Source organism: Vulpes lagopus, chromosome 2, assembly GCF_018345385.1.
Source record: "Vulpes lagopus strain Blue_001 chromosome 2, ASM1834538v1, whole genome shotgun sequence".
Taxonomy (NCBI): domain Eukaryota; kingdom Metazoa; phylum Chordata; class Mammalia; order Carnivora; family Canidae; genus Vulpes; species Vulpes lagopus.
In genome coordinates, this window is record NC_054825.1 from 139,028,570 (window position 1) to 139,045,635 (window position 17,066).

A 17,066-nucleotide genomic window follows, 5' to 3' on the forward strand; every position below is an offset into this window, starting at 1 on the left:
ATCCTGCAGCAGTACCTAATTTTTGTGGACTCCCATCACATAGAATATTTTTTATTCTTTTTTTTTTTTTCCTTTTTAAGTAGGCTCCAGGCCCAGTGTGGAACCCAATGTGGGGCTTAAACTCAGAACCCTGAGATCAAGACCTGAGCTGAGATCAAGAATCAGACTTTTAACTGACTAAGCCACCCAGGCTCCCCTAAAAGAATATTTTTAAAATCCCTCCACTTATCTGTGGTTGAAAGAATAAAAATGATTTCTCCAATAAAATGTCAACAGCCACAGGTGCAGCATAAAGCATTGGCATAGATTTTAAAAAAACGTTTTTAGTTTGAGTAGAACAATAAACCTGAATGTCACAGGGTGGGGTCACTTCAGAAAATTTTATTATACCAAATACCAAATAGAAGCAATACTTCACATACAGCAGGTAAGAAATTCTGAGTTTCCTCAACTAGGCCATATACCACAGTACCTTAGGGAGCTTGATAAAAATACAGATATCATTGATCCTCCTTATTCATGAATTCTATATCTGCAAATTTGCATACTCACTAAATTTATTTGTAATTCCAAAATGATTCCTTGTGGCACTTTTGTGATCACTCACCTTCATGGACAGAGAGGCAAAAAATGTGAATTACTCAATGCACACATTCCCAGCTGAGGTGGAGCGAGGTGATGCTCTGTTTTCCATTTCAGCTCTCATACTGTAAACAAGCGTCCTTTACACAGCCTATTTAGTGCTCCCATTTCCCCCTGCATTTTTGCACTTTGGGGGGTATTTTTGTGCTTTTTCTTGGTGATTTCATCATTTAAAGTGGCCTCCAGCACAGTGAGGAAGTACTGTCTACTGCTTCTAAGATAAGAAAGTGAGATGAACCTTACGGAGAAAATATATGTATTAGAGAAGCTTCCATTGGGCATGAATTTCAGTGCTGTTGGCTGTGAGCTCAGTGTTAATGAATCAACATCATACATCCAGGAAAGAAAGAGCGAATTGGCCAGTCTGTGAGGCTGCTCCAGAAAGTGCTGAAGGACCACCTGCTATGCATGACGAAGCTATGGAAAAGAGGGAAAGGCGGCTAACAAATTAAGAAAAGAAAAAAAGAAAGCACATAGTGGGTAGCATTATTGTGAGGCTGAAAACCAAAGAGACTTGTAGGCTTGTGTGTTATCTGGAGTCAAGAAATGCCAAGCCTTTCTGGGAGAGCACTGCCTGCCTCACACGTTTCATAAGACCACAAGGCCCAAACATGTCCAGCTTGCAGGGAGGCTGGTTCTGCAGATGAGGAGGCTTCGAAAGAATTTATAAATATCTGCTCAGTATTTTGCAGGAAAAGGGGTGTGGGGGGGAGCAGGGTTTTTTTTTTTTAAGATTTTATTTATTCATGAGAGACACACAGAAAGAAGCAGAGACACAGGCAGAGGGAGAAGCAGGTTCCTTGTGGGGAACCCGATGTGGGACTCGATCCCAGGATCCCAGGGTCACACCCTGAGCCAAAGGCAGATGCTCAACCACTGAACCACCCAGGTGTTCCTGGGGGAGCAGATTTCAATGCCGATGAGATTGGCTTGTTTTGCAGACAAAAACCTGTGAGATACAAATGGCCAGTTGAGAAAAATGTTGTGACCAGAGGTTCTCAAGAACCTAAGCCTGTATTTCTCATTGTAGCAGTATTTGCTAATTCAGTGTTTGCAGTGACTTAAGCACTAAGAAAAACAAGAATCCACTGTACCTGGTAACTTCATGGATTTTGAAACATAAGGTGTGGCCTAGACACCTGTATTTTTTTTAAAGATTTTATTTATTTGTTCATGAGAGACACAGAGAGAGAGGCAGAGACATAAACAGAAGGATAAACAGGCTCCTCTCTGGGAGTCCAATGCAGGACTCAATCCCAGGATCCTGAGCCAAAGGCAGACCACTGAGCCACAGAGGCAAACCCCCCCGCCCCTTTTTTTAAGGAACCTCATTTGCTTCTGAAGCAGTTCTAGTATTTAAGGGTCATTGATATAACTAGTTTCTATATACTTCCAGGACCCCATCATACTTTTGATCGGTATCATTTTGTTTTTTCTTGGTTATTAGGATCTAATGTGGACTACTTGGTCTGCCCTCACACAAGGATTCTTTTACCTTCTATGATTGCCTAGAAAGGAAGTAGTTTTGGATGACATACACTTCTAAATACTGGCAGATTCCTAAGAGAAGTAACATCTACCTACTGAGACATCCAACATCCATCCATTTATTTTCGAACCCATCAGATTTAAGTTGCATACTGGCAGCAACCATGAGTTTTTGGTTCACAGGGGAAATCTAATACCTACTCAGTGAATTTTCATATAGTAGACACTCTGCCCAGGCACTGTGATGGAAATTGAATTCTTCCTATAAATCGGTGCCTCTCAAGCAGAGATGATTTTGCTCCCCAGAGGACATTGGCAATATCTAGAAGTATCCTTGTTTGTCACAACTGGAGGGGAAGGGGGGTGCTATTGGCATGTAGTACTTAGAGACCAGTGATGTTGCTAAAATCTTAAAATACACAGGACAGTCTCCACCCCTGGAACAAAGAATCATCTGGTGCAAAATGTTAATAGTGCCCACATTGGGGAAAGCCCATTTGAATGAAAGTCACACTCTTGCCAGAGTCTGCTATTAAAACGATGTAGCAGTAGGGGTGCCTGGTGGGTTAATTGGTTAAGCATCTGCCTTCAGCTCAGGTCATTATCTCTGGGTCCTGGGATGGAGCCCTGAGATGGTGGGCTCCCTGTACAGCGGGGCGTCTGCTTGTCCTGCTCCCTCTGCTCCTCCCCTTGCTCATGCTCTTTCTCTTAAACAAATAAATAAAATCTTCAAAAATTAATTAATTAATTTAAAAAATGACACAGCACTGCTGAATCAAGTCATTCCCCACAACCCCCTATCATGCGATAGTAATGTAGAAAAAGATTCTAGGGAAAGCTTTCCTCTCTCCTATCCCACTGGTTTGTTGTTACTAGTCCTAAGCCAAGAATGAGTGTATTTTTTTTCCCCTGAGTTTTTTTTTAAAGTAATCTCTACATCCAATGGGGGGCTCAAACTCACAACCCTAAGGTCAAGAGTTCATGGTTTATCAACTGAGCCAGCCAAGTTCCCCTTTCCCCTGAGTTTTTGCACACCTACATCTTCCCTATTTTTATTCCCCATCCCTGCTTCCTTGCTTGCACCTCATACAAAATGCAGTCAAGCTTCGTAGGAAACAGGTGTACCCTGACCTCCTTTGTGGAGTTTCTATAAACGGCTTGGGAAAAAATGCACCCAGAGACCCAGGAGCATACACTGCCTCTTCCTCCTCCTCCCACATGCCCTCTCCTAGTGAACAAAAGGAACATCCTCCCTCCACCTGCCAGAGACTCAAACTTTCTGACCACACAAGCTGGATTGGTTTTACTCTCCAGTTACCTCAGTCACATGCTTAGGCAGTGAGGAAAGAACATCAGATTCCAAAAGATCAAATTTCCTGAAGAGACATATTGGGGGGGGGGGGGGGAGGACAGAATGCTTTAATTCAGGTACAGCATTTCCTTTTCAGCAAAGGTTTTTGTTTTGTTTTGTTTTTTTTACAGTGAGAATTAAAACAAGCTGAATTTAACCAAATGTTAGATGTTTGTGAGTAAATTTATATTTTTTCCCTTCTGCTGTTACAATTTCTGTCGATTTGAGAGGAAAAAATATATCTAAGAGGAGGCTTTTTTTTCCTTAAGGAGGTTAATCAGGATTAAGCAAATTAACTGCTTTTTATTCATGTACCACGTATTTAACGAGCATTTATTGTACATCATGCTCTGTGCCAGGCCTACAAATACAAAAATGAAGTACAGTCCCTGTTCCCAAGGAGCAATATCAGCTACTAATTTAACATTTTAACATGTATTTTTTTGTTAAAAAGTTTAGAGTTATAGAGAGAAGATATTTGCCTAAGACGTATCTGATAAAGAATTTTTACCCAAAATACACAAATAACTTTTTTAAAAGATTTATTTATTTATTTATGATAGACAGAGAGAGAGAGAGAAAGAGAGAGAGAGAGAGAGGCAGAGACACAGGCAGAGGGAGAAGGAGGCTCCATGCTGGGAGCCCTAAGTGGGACTCGATCCCGGGACTCCAGGACCGCGTCCTGGGCCAAAGTCAGGTGCTAAACCGCTGAGCCACCCAGAGATCCCACAAAGAACTCTTAAAAGCCAATTACAAATACTGTATACAACCTAATTCTAAAAATGGGCAAGAGACTTGGACAGATAAAGGAAGAGAGACGGATGTCAAATCAGCATATGAAAAGATGCTCCATGGAAAAAAGAAAAAAAATGGAATAAAGAAAAGATGCTCCACCTCACTGTAATCAGGGAATTACAAATTAAAACAACGATATGCCACTACAGACTTACAAGAATGGCCAAAATCTAGAACATTGACAACACCCAATGCTGGTTGAAGATTGGAGCAACAGGAACTCTCATTCATTGCTGGTGGGAATGTGAAATGGTATAGCCACTGCTGACCACAATTTGGGGGCTTCGTACATAACTAGACACAAGTCTTACCAACACAACCCAGCAATTGTGTTCTTTGGTATTTACAAAAAAAGAGTTGAAAACTTATGCCCACGTGAATACCTGAACAGAGATGTTTATAGCTGCTTTCTTCAGCATCTCCAAAACTTAGAAGCACCCAAGATGTCCTTCAGTGGGCAAATGAATAAATAACACCCATGGTATACTCAGAAAATGGAATATTATTCAACACTAAAAAGGTTGAGTTGCTTCATTCCTGCATTTGTACAATATGGATGGCTGTGCTCGTGCCCATCAGACTGTGGGTGAAGGATTGGATGGGCAAATATCTCTAAAATGTTGGCACAGGATGACAGTTAAGTAAGTATTTACTGCTACTATTATTGTGACTGTTATTTTTGTTGTTCTTGCTGTTATTGGTTTGGAAGAGTGAGAGATAAGGTAAGGAGGAGAGAGGCAAAACCATCTACACCCACACAGATTACTATGTCTTCTGATCCTAGACTATTTTGTTACTATCATTAGCCAAGATCCCACATTGTCAGACCCAACTTAACCAGATTAAAAACTCCTAAAGAGCCCCACTTAGTTCTCTTCCCTCTGAGATGCCACCAGTAACCTGGAGATGGAAGCTCTCCATTACTGTAGTGAGCAATCAACTCTGTTCTGTCTTGCAACCAGATTGTGTTGGTGACATTTTCTGGAAGCCAACATTTAAGAACAGGCAGCGTGGAAAGGGACAATGCTCCCGGTGAGAGATGGAAAGGAACTGAGCTGGGCTTGAGGACAAGAGGAGAGAACTTGAAAAGGCACTGTTGGAAGAGAGATCTATCTTAGTGACTGGCTGGAGGAAAGTTGGAAACTCAGGGATGCCTCTTGGGTTGGTAACCTCAGTAACTGGATATATCATAGAAGGGTTTTCCAAAGTAGAACCTGCAGTGTAATTCACTGCCTGCACTGATATGCATGCCATCATTGGAGCCAGCTGGGTTAGGCTTGTCCTGATTTCTCCCCATCCACCAACTCTGCTCACAAAGACCCCCTCAGAGGTGGGAGTTTGAGTTGGGCTTCTCAGTTTGCATGAGAAGATGTCATCCCCCTGCCATGCTCCTGCTCCCTTATCATTCTCTCTTACTCGAGCCACCCCTCGCTGCTCTTCTTTCTCTGTGCCTACGTCCAGGCCAATTTCTAGTGCCAACACCCAGAAAATATAAATTCCACTCTCAAAGCACTGATGTAGATTTTCCTGAAGATTTGGAGGGTAAGACAAAGGTTCCATGACCAGCTCATCCTGGTTTTAGCATTTGAGGCCCTGGCTCTGGGCGCCTCCTCAGTCCTAGGCAAACCCAGATGGCTGGTCACCTGAGATCAAGAGGGGTAAGACTCCCTTTACAGCCTCCCCTTGCTTTCTCCACAGACTGTTGGCCTACCCACCACCCTGCCCCCAACAATCTCTCTGTGGTCTTTGAAGCTTGTACCTCCTCCTCTCAGATTCTTCAGCAAAACCCAGCTGTGTACAGAATTCCCTCAGCAACACCAAAGCCAGCCCTATAGGCCTACCAGGCTCACCAAACAAGCTTCTGGTAGCTCACAGTCCTGAAACTACCCTTTCTGGTGTGTTTGGGCGGGTGTATTAGTTACATCAGCTAGAGAAGCAACACTTGCCTACTTAGATGGACTCCATCTCTGGAAATTGGAGTTTGATGACTATCAGATATTTTATACCCAAACCTTTCCCTCTCAAACTTCCTAAGCTTTAAGTATTAAGACTGACCACGCCTATTGAAGCTATTCCCTTTTGTGGCTTCCAGATTCTTTTCTCTGGCTTTTACCTTTAGGACTATTGTGACTCAGGGTTTCTCACCTGCCTCTCCTCCTTGGCGTGGCTCTCACTGGAGTGATGTTCACCACACTGTCCACTTCTGCTCTTTCTCTTCCTCACTCCACGTGCTCGTGGGGGTGATTCAGCCAAGGCTCAAGAATTAATTTTTCTTGCTTCCACCTTTTATTCCTCAATGTGTTCGTGTGTTTAAAGACCAAAGAAGCACTACACTCAAAGTAGGGCAAGGTCTGGGGAAGGAGATAGAATGAATCTTCAGATGGAAAAACAGATCAGATAAAACCTTTTTGCTTTATCAGATGCCATTTACTACAGGTTCATATACTTCTTTGGCTCCTTTGAAAACAGGTCAAGACTAGCATGTGCTCTCAAAGTGGCTGTGAAGTGAAAGAAGGTGCTAGGTGCCTGGAATGTGTAGTAAGGAAATGCTGGATGAAGGTTAGCTGTTATCATTAGCTAAGGGACATATTTGGAGGAGCATGTTTCTTTGGAGCATAGAAAGCTTCCCCAAAAGAAAATATTTCTCCTTTTAAGAAAGTTAAATGAAAAAATTCTGACTGGGCCAAAAAAGTCTACTAATAAGTCTGAGGACAAAGAGAGTAAGTTCTCTATACCCAGTTAGTGTTTAGGCTAGTGATTAGTTTTGCAGAAATAAATCTTTAAAAATATCCCTGAACACAAAACACATTTTTTTTTTAAAGAAAAAAATTGGTTTCTGTGTCTTAGCTGATCTTGAAGGTAATTGAGCCTTTCCAGGAAATGTACCAAATTCTTGGGTTAAATAGGCTCCTCCTTCTGCACTGGTACTCTGCATCCAAGTTCCTCCCACGATTGATCAGATATGCAGCTGGATGACACCAGAGTCTATTTTCAAGTCTGCCTGCTGAAGGGAACATTTGTTTTGCATTGGTATGCAGCTAAAGAATTAGACCAATTAAATGATCATTTATCTGGCATCAGATAACGAAATTTCGTACATACCTTCAAAGGCATTGTAGGCAAAACTGGTGCCAATCTAGATGTCCTGGGATCTTGAAGCCAGGCTGACAGTGCCCTTATAGGATCAGTTAAGTTAATCTTCTGGTTAGTTCTGTGTAAGGGTTTTCTCCAATCAGGATATACAGGTAAAGTGTCTTACAGGGCTTCCCGGAGGACAGGGCTTTGGGACACATTGTTGAGCACCGAAGCTTAAAGCCAAAAACATTTCTGGGTTAAAGAGAAATGGGGAGAAAAGAGGGCTCCTCTCTCCCTCCAATAAATGCTGGGGGTGAGAATCTTTAATAAGATTCCGTGAGGCAAACTGTATGTGGAAAATGCTCCAAATAACTTTTTGGCAGGCAACAATTTTATACACCTGGAAGGAATTGCTCTCAAAATATCAAGATGTGATATTTCAGGGAAATTCTGAATGCTCCTTTGTGTTCAATATCATTTTTTTTTCATAATTGAGATCATATATATAGCCTCCAGTTTACTTCCCTTAACCTATAGTAATTTACCATGGCACTAGGTATACTATAAGAACATTCCACAATACCCCATCATATGAATATTAAAAAAATGCACATTTATTTCTCTATCATTGGAGATTTGTGTAATTTTACATTTCATCATAAATAAGGATATGGACTAACACTGCATTTAAATGTAGATCCTGCTCACTAATAATTATGAAGGTGAATATTAAAACCCCCTTAAAAAAACCCCTGCTAATTTGGTATGTATAAAAGTTAAATTGTTTTAATTTGGATTATTTGTATTGAATATCTGTATTCCTTTTTTTTTTTAAGATCTTATTTATTTATTCATGAGAGACACAGAGAGAGAGGCAGAGAGAGAAGCAGGCTCCACACAGGAAGCCCAATGTGGGACTCCATCCCAGAATTCCAGGATCATGCCCTGAGCCAAAGGCTCAACCACTGAGCCACCCAGATGTCCGGAATATCAGTATTTCATAATCACCATTTATACTTCATCTTCTATGGGTTATAACAACCTTTGTTAATTTTACTCTTGGCATTTTAGTGCTTTTAAAAGATTTATTAGTTTATTAGGGGTAATGAGGAGAGACCACCCTGCTCAGAGGAGCCTGATGTGGGACTTGATTCCAGGACCCCAGGATCACCTAAGCCAAAGGCAGATGCTCAACCACTGAGGATGTCCCCCCGGCTATTCTTTTTTTTTTTGGTGATAAAAATATTCTAAAGCAAATTGTGTTGTGTCTAAAGCTAATTTCTATTAAAAACCGTCAAACTGTACATTTTAAATAGGTGAATTGCATGATATATGATTTCTATCTTAATAAGGCTTTTTAAAAATATTAGAATAAAATATTTCCATATTAAAGTATTCAGCCTCCCTCTTTCAAAAATTGTTAGCAAGTTTTCCAGTTTTGATTGCCTTTTGCTTTCTCATATTCAGAAGATACATACTTTTAGTTAAATCTATAATCTGTTTATTAAAGAATCTGGAAAATTCCATCACATGCAGATCGTCACTGGTATGTTCATCTATTTATTTCATTTTTAATCAATCTGGATTTTGGTGGTTTATGAGGCTTTAATCAGTTCTCCAATATGGGCTTGTTGAATAAAATAAATTTGCCTTTCCCTTCCTGTATTCTGAAGGTTCTGTTGTCGAAAACCTACCCCCATGCTTCAGAATCCAAATTTAACCTAAAGACAGAATTTGGGATTAAGAGGAAGATAGTTTTATTGCTTTGCCAGGCAAAGAAGGCTGCAGCGGCCTATGGCCTTCAAAAATTGCAAGCCTACCCAGAGGAGAGAGCTGAAATCAAGAGTTGGACACTTAACTGACTATGCCACCCGGGCACCCCTCCTAGCTATCCTTGCACATTTTTTCTCTCAGATGAAATTTAGAACTATTTTACTAACCTTTGAGAGTATGTTTAGACTTCCATTTAGCAGATGGACTGCTTTGGGAAAGGTCATGTTTGAAATATTTGTCTTGGAGTGCAATGTAGTTTTCCACTATACAAGTCTATTTGTCTTACACACATCTTACGTTCAAACATTTTACTGAGCTTGTTGCCATGATGAATAGTAACATAATCCAATTATATTTTAAAACCATTATTTTTTGCTCGAATATGGGAAACCTATTAATCTTTGAATATCTGGTTATATTGGTTAATTTTATAAAAATCCTAATATATTTTGGGCTTTCTATTTGGACAAAAATATAATCTGCAGTAACGAAGTTTTTTCCTCCCCAATAGCTCTAAGTCATTTCTAATTTCAATCTTATTGCATCAAAAATATTAAATCAATATTCTGATGATAAGCCCTGAAAACTTTAAGAAAGCACATATTAAAAATTAAATCTTTGGCAAGCAAGCTTATAAAGGATATATATTAAAATTTTCAAGTTATTAGAGCAAGATCTAGGGTTAATCAATATTGTCACTTTCTAGAGTGTGTTTCATCTAAATTGAGGCCAAAGAGCACCAGAAGGCTTTAACAGATCAATTGGGAGGACATTTGAGCGGGCACTTGATATTTTTTTTCGAGGGGGCTCCTTTCCCTCAGTTGCATCCCCTCACACACAAACCACAGCAAATAGCAGATCTTTAGTATTTGTGGTCATTGATATGGAACTGACTAGAAAACTGCCCTCCCTCACCCCTCCCATCAACAGACACTGCATTCTTCTAAAGGCCCCCGTCTGAATATTTTGCATCATCTGTGTTAAATTTTCTACCACTGTCACACCCTCTTCCTCTCAGACATTTCTGCCTGGAGAATTGATGTTTTTAATCAATACTCATATACAACACTGCTTGATTACAAAATATCACATCAACTACTAAATCTGAGTGCTGGTAGCTAAGGAAAAAAGAATAATTTGTGAGACAAGGCATTGATTTCTAAATGGTTGATTTTAATAGTGATATGACTAGTTACAAATGCATTCAGTCATGCTCACAATCAAAAGAGTAAAACCTATGGTAGCCCCACTTGCCATAAAACAGTGTTTCATTTGTTTTGTATTTAACATAATGAGAATTAACTTATTTTCTAAGCAAACTACAACAATCCAGTTTAATGGACCCTACAGTTTTAATAAATTAAAACATGGTTTCCTCTTCCCCTAAATAACTACAAAAGAACATCTACTTACATTGGAGTGAACTGTATTTGACGAATGATACAAATCCAAATTTGGAGACAATAATGCTTCTGTAGGGGAAGCAGATTTTGCTGCCCCAAAATTTGCCTCTTGGCATATTCAATTTTTAAGTTGGTTATTTTTTTCATAAATATTTATTTACTTGAGAGAGAGAGAGAGGGATGGAGCTCACATGAACAGTGGGGAGAGGGAGAAAATCTCAAGGAGAGTACAGAGCCTTATGTGGGGCTTGATCTCACAACTCTGAGACCATGTGACCTGAGCTGAAATCAAGAGTCAAAGTTTACCTTACTGAGCCACCCAAGTACCCCTATGCTGATATTTTTTTAAAGAAACTACAGACACAGAAAACTCTGAAAACTGAGAAGTTACCCTTTTAGGAGACATTTATATATACAAGAGAAATCTCCCTTTAAGGGTGTCTCCTTCGATACCAAGAAGAGGATGACTCTAAATCTCTAGAAACTTATCAATCGAAAAGGCATGGACTTAAATCTGCATAATAACCTTACCTTGGTTTATTGTGCTTTTTTTGGTAACCTCCCATAATGCCCTCTCTATCCCCAAAACCTTTTGTCTTTAACTAGAGCTGATGTTTAAGGCAATGGCATCAGTCAGGGACTTACTGTTTACTTGGGTCTCTGCCATGTACACAGAAGGTACGCGTTATTTATTAAACTTAGTTTGATTTTTTCCTTTTTTTTTTTTAAGTAGGCTCCATGCCCAATGTGGGACTCAAACTCATGACCCCCAAGATCAAGAGTTACAGGCTCTACTGAGCCAGCCAGGCACCCCTCTGACTTTCTCTTTTTAATTTCTCCTTACTTGGTCTCATGTCAGTTTGATTCTCAGGCCAGCTAGAACCTTACTGGGTAGACTAAAATTTTTCCCTCCCCAACAATTCACATTTGCAAAGCTTAACAGTTTTTTTTACTATGGTGTGGAAGAGCCTAGGTAATTGCCTATAGAAGAACTGTTTTTGTTAACTCTTGCTCTTTGTAAGTAATATGTTAATCTGATGCAGTATGTCATTAACTAGAATAAAACTTCCATCTCAAAATTGAGTTTGTTTTGTGAATGAATCCTAATAATTCCCTACATAAGACCCTAAGTGACAGTAAAAGCAGTGTTTAATAACTGACATATAGGAAACAATTTAAATAATTTCTATATCTTTCTCAAAGAACTTGCATTTTTGCTTCCTTTTGAAACCATCTTTTTGGTTCTTCAAATTGCTTGTCAATAGTATGAATTTTATTTTATTTTTAAAGATTTTATTATTAAGTAATCTCTATACCCTGAGATCAAGAGTCGCATGCGCTACTGACTGAGGCAGCCCATCAACCCACATCCCGGCAGTATGAATTTTATTTGCTTTAAGTTATGCTAAAATGTACAAAAGGAAGTCATAATAAACAAATTCTACATAATCCCTCTAATAGACATTAGCAATAGGGTAATGTTCAGACATGTCCCACCAAGTGCCATTTAGAATACTGAAGTACCACTGCTATATAGAAGACAGTAGGTCCAGAGTTTTAGTGGGGTACTTGGGAAGTGAGACTCTAAAGTCTTATTTTTATATCTTTGGTGGAGAAAAATCTCTCAAAACCACTCAATTTTAAATGCAAGTCAGATGCAGTCACACTACAATAAGAGTGCTGAAATAAATAACTTTGGATATTAATAAATTAAAGATAGACTTAATCTTCAATTTTGTTAAATTCCAAAATCCATATAATTTAAAGCAAATAGGGCACAATGTTAACAACCAGAGATTCCAGGTGAGGGTTATATGGCGTTCACTGTACTGTTATTTTTAACTTTTTTGTAAATTTGCAAATTTTCAAAATAAATGAAAAAATGTGCATAAAACCAGACACCATGAATTAAGTAAAAATATAAGACACAGACACATAATATTTGTCAATGAATACCACTAGTTTCAGAGAAAAAAAGGACTCATCTATAGATAAAATCTCCTGCTAAGAGAGCATGGGAGAAACATTTGACATGCATTAAAAGAGCAAACCGAATGAGAAGGCAAAAGAGAAGGCATTATCATCTTATGCCCTCATGTACATTATCTTTGAGTTTTCTGAATATGTTTTTCTTGGCCCAACAATGTCTGTCCTAATCATGCAAAGCACACCAATCTACTGACTTGCATGTTTACACATGATGATAAAGATTTTAAAAATGTGAAAATTTCATTCAGGAGGGTCAGCACAACAAAGCTCTCTCCGTAAAATGAAAATGCTCTCTAACTTTAAGGAATAAAATCATTTTCTCAGTTGAGTGTCTGAAAACTGATAAAGCATCACATTTCCTGTTAGATCTCTGGCTGAATAGTATCAGCTTAGCAAAAGAGCACGTTTTCTTTTTTTCTTTCTAATCTTCATTTACTTTGAGATAGGAGACAGCACAATGGCAACTTCAAATCATTTGTCTTTTGGTGGAAAAGTAGAGCAGAAACCGTAGGCTGTGAATATCAACACTGAAACAATCTGCCCCAAACCTGATGTTCCCTTCACAATTATCAGGCCTTCAAGTATGTATGTGGCACAGGGCTTGGGTCCCTCCTCATGGGTTCTGAGGAAGAAGGAAACTTACAATCCAAGGGCTAAACAACAACCAAGGGGCAGGTACCACGAAGAAGCAAGGACAACAGAAGCCAGCCAGTCCTTTGAAATAGAGACACAGGTGACATTAAGTTGTCCCTGGGAAGCTAGGCATAAGTGGATCCAAAGAGCAATAGCCTTACTATCTGGAAATAGTACTGACTGCTAGAACATTCATCAGAGATCTCAGAAATTGCCCAAATAGGCTGCCTCTCCTCCAACTCCTCATGCCTACCTCTCCTCCAACTCCTCATGCCTCCTCCTCCTCCTCCATGTCTTAGATCTCCACATACAACACTCTTTCTGTCTTGGGTCACATAAGAGAACTGAGGCAGTATTCTGGGGAATTAGGGAAACAAGTTTTTATACATCTTGATAGCAGGGTCTGAGGAGATGAGGGTGGGGGTGAGTAGAGACAAATACTTGGAAAAATGGAATTTCTCTGAGTTTCTCTGTAATTTATAATAATAAAGATATCTCAACTTTTTAAGTAACTTAAGATATCTTTTCTAATAAGATGATTCATAGAATCAACTAAGCTAGACAGTGCTACTTTTTTGTTGTTGTTTTTAAAAACATATATACATTTTAGAAGCGAAAATTAGAAATATTCACATTCAATCAAGCTCATTTTTTTCAAGTTCCCTGAGACAATGCATACTGATATGCTACACAGCACAATGTTACAGCAGAAAGTAAATTATTTACAAGGACCATTTAAAGTCAAATTTCTATTTCACCAAATAAAACCTGCAAGATAAATTACACCCTTACAATTGGTTGTTGTTGCTGCAAATTTATTCAAACCAAGAAAATTGTCATCATTAAAGCTCTCAAAGTAATTTTGGCACAGATGAAATCTTAGTCATTTTGTTAAGTCCCTGAGTTCTTTTAACAGGCTGGTTTTTGCATTCAGCCTCTTCCCCAGCCACCTGAGCCAGTGCCCAACCCCCCCCCCCCCCCCAGTGCCTTCCAACCTGTCACAGCCCCTGCTAACTCTAGGTCAACATTTGATGCTATAACCTTTCTAACCCACTGTGCTCCGCAGAAACCACAGTTTCGAGGACACTTCTAATTGGAGTCCCCAACCCAAAGAGCGCCCCCTATAGTTTCTCTGATGTTTATTATTGGGCAGAAGAATCAGATGGGGTGTATCTCATGCACGTGTCTTCTTATTTCTAACGTTGCTCAAAATGAACAGTCAGTGTTTTAATGTCTCCAGGGCTTTATGCCTCAGATGCTCATCTAAACACTGGATGGCAAAGAGGTCAATGTCTGTGTCAAACTTGTTGGCAAACAAGTGGTGCTTGCGTAGCATCCAGTTCAAGTCACCTGCTCCGAAAACACACACAGAACGCACATGGACCCCACTGCACGGTGGGTAGGGGGCACCCTTGGAAACATCACCTTCAAAGTACTGCCATTTGACAAACCTTGCGATTGCATGCATGTCAGACATGTCATACTTCTGGCTTAAGGACAGCGAGCCTGGGACTTCAGGGATCCTCTGAATAGTGGCCCAGAGGTACTCATCAGGGCTGTATGTGTCTTTTGCCCATTCCATAAACTTTTGGATTTTTTCATTCTTTAGCACATATTCTACATACTTCCTACTGACCACAAAATAAGCACTGCCTGAAAATAGAGGTGTTTCAAGAGGTGGATGCATTTTGTCAGTCCCTGTGTTGGTCAGCTTTCCATTAACAACTGTAAAATGCTTTTTCCACCTTTCTTTTTTGTTGGATGGCATTCTCTCAGTTTCTAGGTTGTTTTCACCCATTAGCGATTTGAGCTTCCGGACAATTTCCAAGTTGGTTTTGATAGGAAAATCCATGCCACAAAGATTTATCAAGTACTTCCAGTCTGCACTCATCCTATGGAGGTCCTGCATGCAGTTGAGGTCAGCCTGCACTCGACTCCATGAGGCATATACCACACTCTCTAGCTGACTGGCCACGAAGATGTTACTGAAGCAGGACGCAATGCCAAGCACGGCAGCCAAGAAGGAATCCTCGGATTTTTTGTCCACGTGAATGCAGTAGAAATTCTGAGGCATGTAGATGGCCCTCAGGAGCCTGTCAAGCATCTCAATTTTGTGATGAACTACTATAGAATATGCTATGGGAAATTCTGCTTCTTCTTTACTAAGGGGTTCCATGATGTATTTGCGCCTCTTGATGAACGAATTACAATCTCTGGTCATGTTTATATAGTCACTGGTTGTCCACCGAGGGCGCTGTCTAAACTTCACTGTTAGAATTTCAAGCTGTACCTTTTGGATTTCATCTACATCACCCTGTAAAACTTTGGTACAATTAATATTACTGCTAGGATTCTCTCCAACCAGTTCCAAATGTCCAACACTTACAAATTCGGGCTTCTGATGAATTCGCAAAACAGAGAAGGTGACTACGGAAAAAACAAGAAGCAGGCAGTAGTATTTTGTGGGATAAGAGAAAAGTCTCCTCCGCAGCAATGTTCTCAGCATTTCAAACAACAATTGGGGATTACTCTATTAAGGGCAGTCTTCTAGGCTTTAAGCAGTCATGATTTCTCTTCTGTCGTGGCCTTGAGAGTTGTTAGTTTGCATTTAGCAAAACTGCAAAGGCATCTTGAGACAGAGAACAATAAAACAAAACAAAACAAAACAAAAAAAACAGAAAGAATGTATATAAATACAATTTTTTACAACATCTTCTCAGGTTTAAAAACTATTCTCTTTGCTATGAGGTCAGATGTTCAAAACAGAACCAAATTGGTCAACAAGAGAATAGTGTTCTAGGAAACTCACAGTCTGTAACATTAATACCAGATTATTAAGAAAGAATAGAAGGGGGGCGGACTGGCCTTGCTCAGTCAATGGAGCATGCAATTCTTGATCTTAGGGTTATGAGTTCGAATCCTATATTGAGTATGAAGGTTGCTTAAAAATAAGTTCTAAAAAAAAATCAAAAACCAAAAAAAAAAAAAAAGGATGTGCTGAAATATCCTACATCTTATCTCTCAGGAATATTAAGGTACAAGATCACAGTTGAAGACCTAGGCTACAATTATTTTACTCTCCACAGTTGCTGAGGTGAGTTTTTGCTCCTGTGCTGGTCCTAATTAGCAGCCTTTGCCTTGAAATCTTTACCAATCTGGATTCGTCTGGACACATCCATTATTATCCATAAGTTGGCATCAGCAGCCCTACATATTGGAAGAGATCAGCTCCATTCTGCTCTTTACCAATTTGGGACTGGAGGTGCTCTAAAGGAGAAGTTCAAAAATAGCTGTGACTTCTAAGAATCTCAGAAGGAAAAGCAAGTAAACTGATTTTTCAAATTAAATTACGAAGGACTGGCTGAAACCAGGCTGGATTTGAGTCTGTTTTGTATCTTAGTTTAATTCCATACCAGGCACCGCAGGAAGAGAAGACATACACAATCAAAAATAGAGACATAGCCTTGTATTTCCTGAATTGTTTTTAACAGGTTATGATAATTAATGCTTGTGAGAAATAACAGTTGTATACAAATTATAAGATATGACAGACCAGTTGTCTATATTCAAATGAGGAACCCAACTAATTTTTACTATGTTTATAAATATTACAAAATATATTATTTTCAAAAATCAATTTTATAACTTGGAAATTGGTACTAACTAATAAATGCTACTTTTCTTTTAAGATTTTATTTTTAAGTAATCTCTACACCCAATTGAGGCTCAAACTTACAACCCCAAGATCAAGAGTCCTATGCTCCACCGACTGATTCAGCCAGGCACTCCCAAGTGTTACTGTTCTAACAAGAAAGTCAAATACCATTGATTATCTCCATACCAGATATACAGGGATTTGAAAATAATTTTTTATTTTTTTAATTTTTTAAAAAGATTTATTTATTTATTTATGATAG

The 17,066-nt window shown here is 39.3% G+C and overlaps 1 protein-coding gene across 3 annotated transcripts in view; it reads right to left on the minus strand.

The window, feature by feature from the left end:
• Window positions 1–17,066, minus strand: part of GCNT1 (glucosaminyl (N-acetyl) transferase 1) — a 66,520-nt gene that overhangs the window by 24,765 nt on the left and 24,689 nt on the right. For 2 of the 3 annotated variants that reach the window (XM_041746679.1, XM_041746678.1), the window contains one exon: window positions 10,277–15,778. The exons of the other annotated variant lie outside the window; for it this stretch is intronic. In XM_041746679.1, the coding sequence (XP_041602613.1) occupies window positions 14,369–15,655 (1,287 nt within the window). In that variant the 5' untranslated portion in view covers window positions 15,656–15,778 and the 3' untranslated portion in view covers window positions 10,277–14,368. Of the gene's footprint in view, window positions 1–10,276; window positions 15,779–17,066 lie in introns of those variants that run through there. 3 annotated transcript variants of the gene reach the window in all.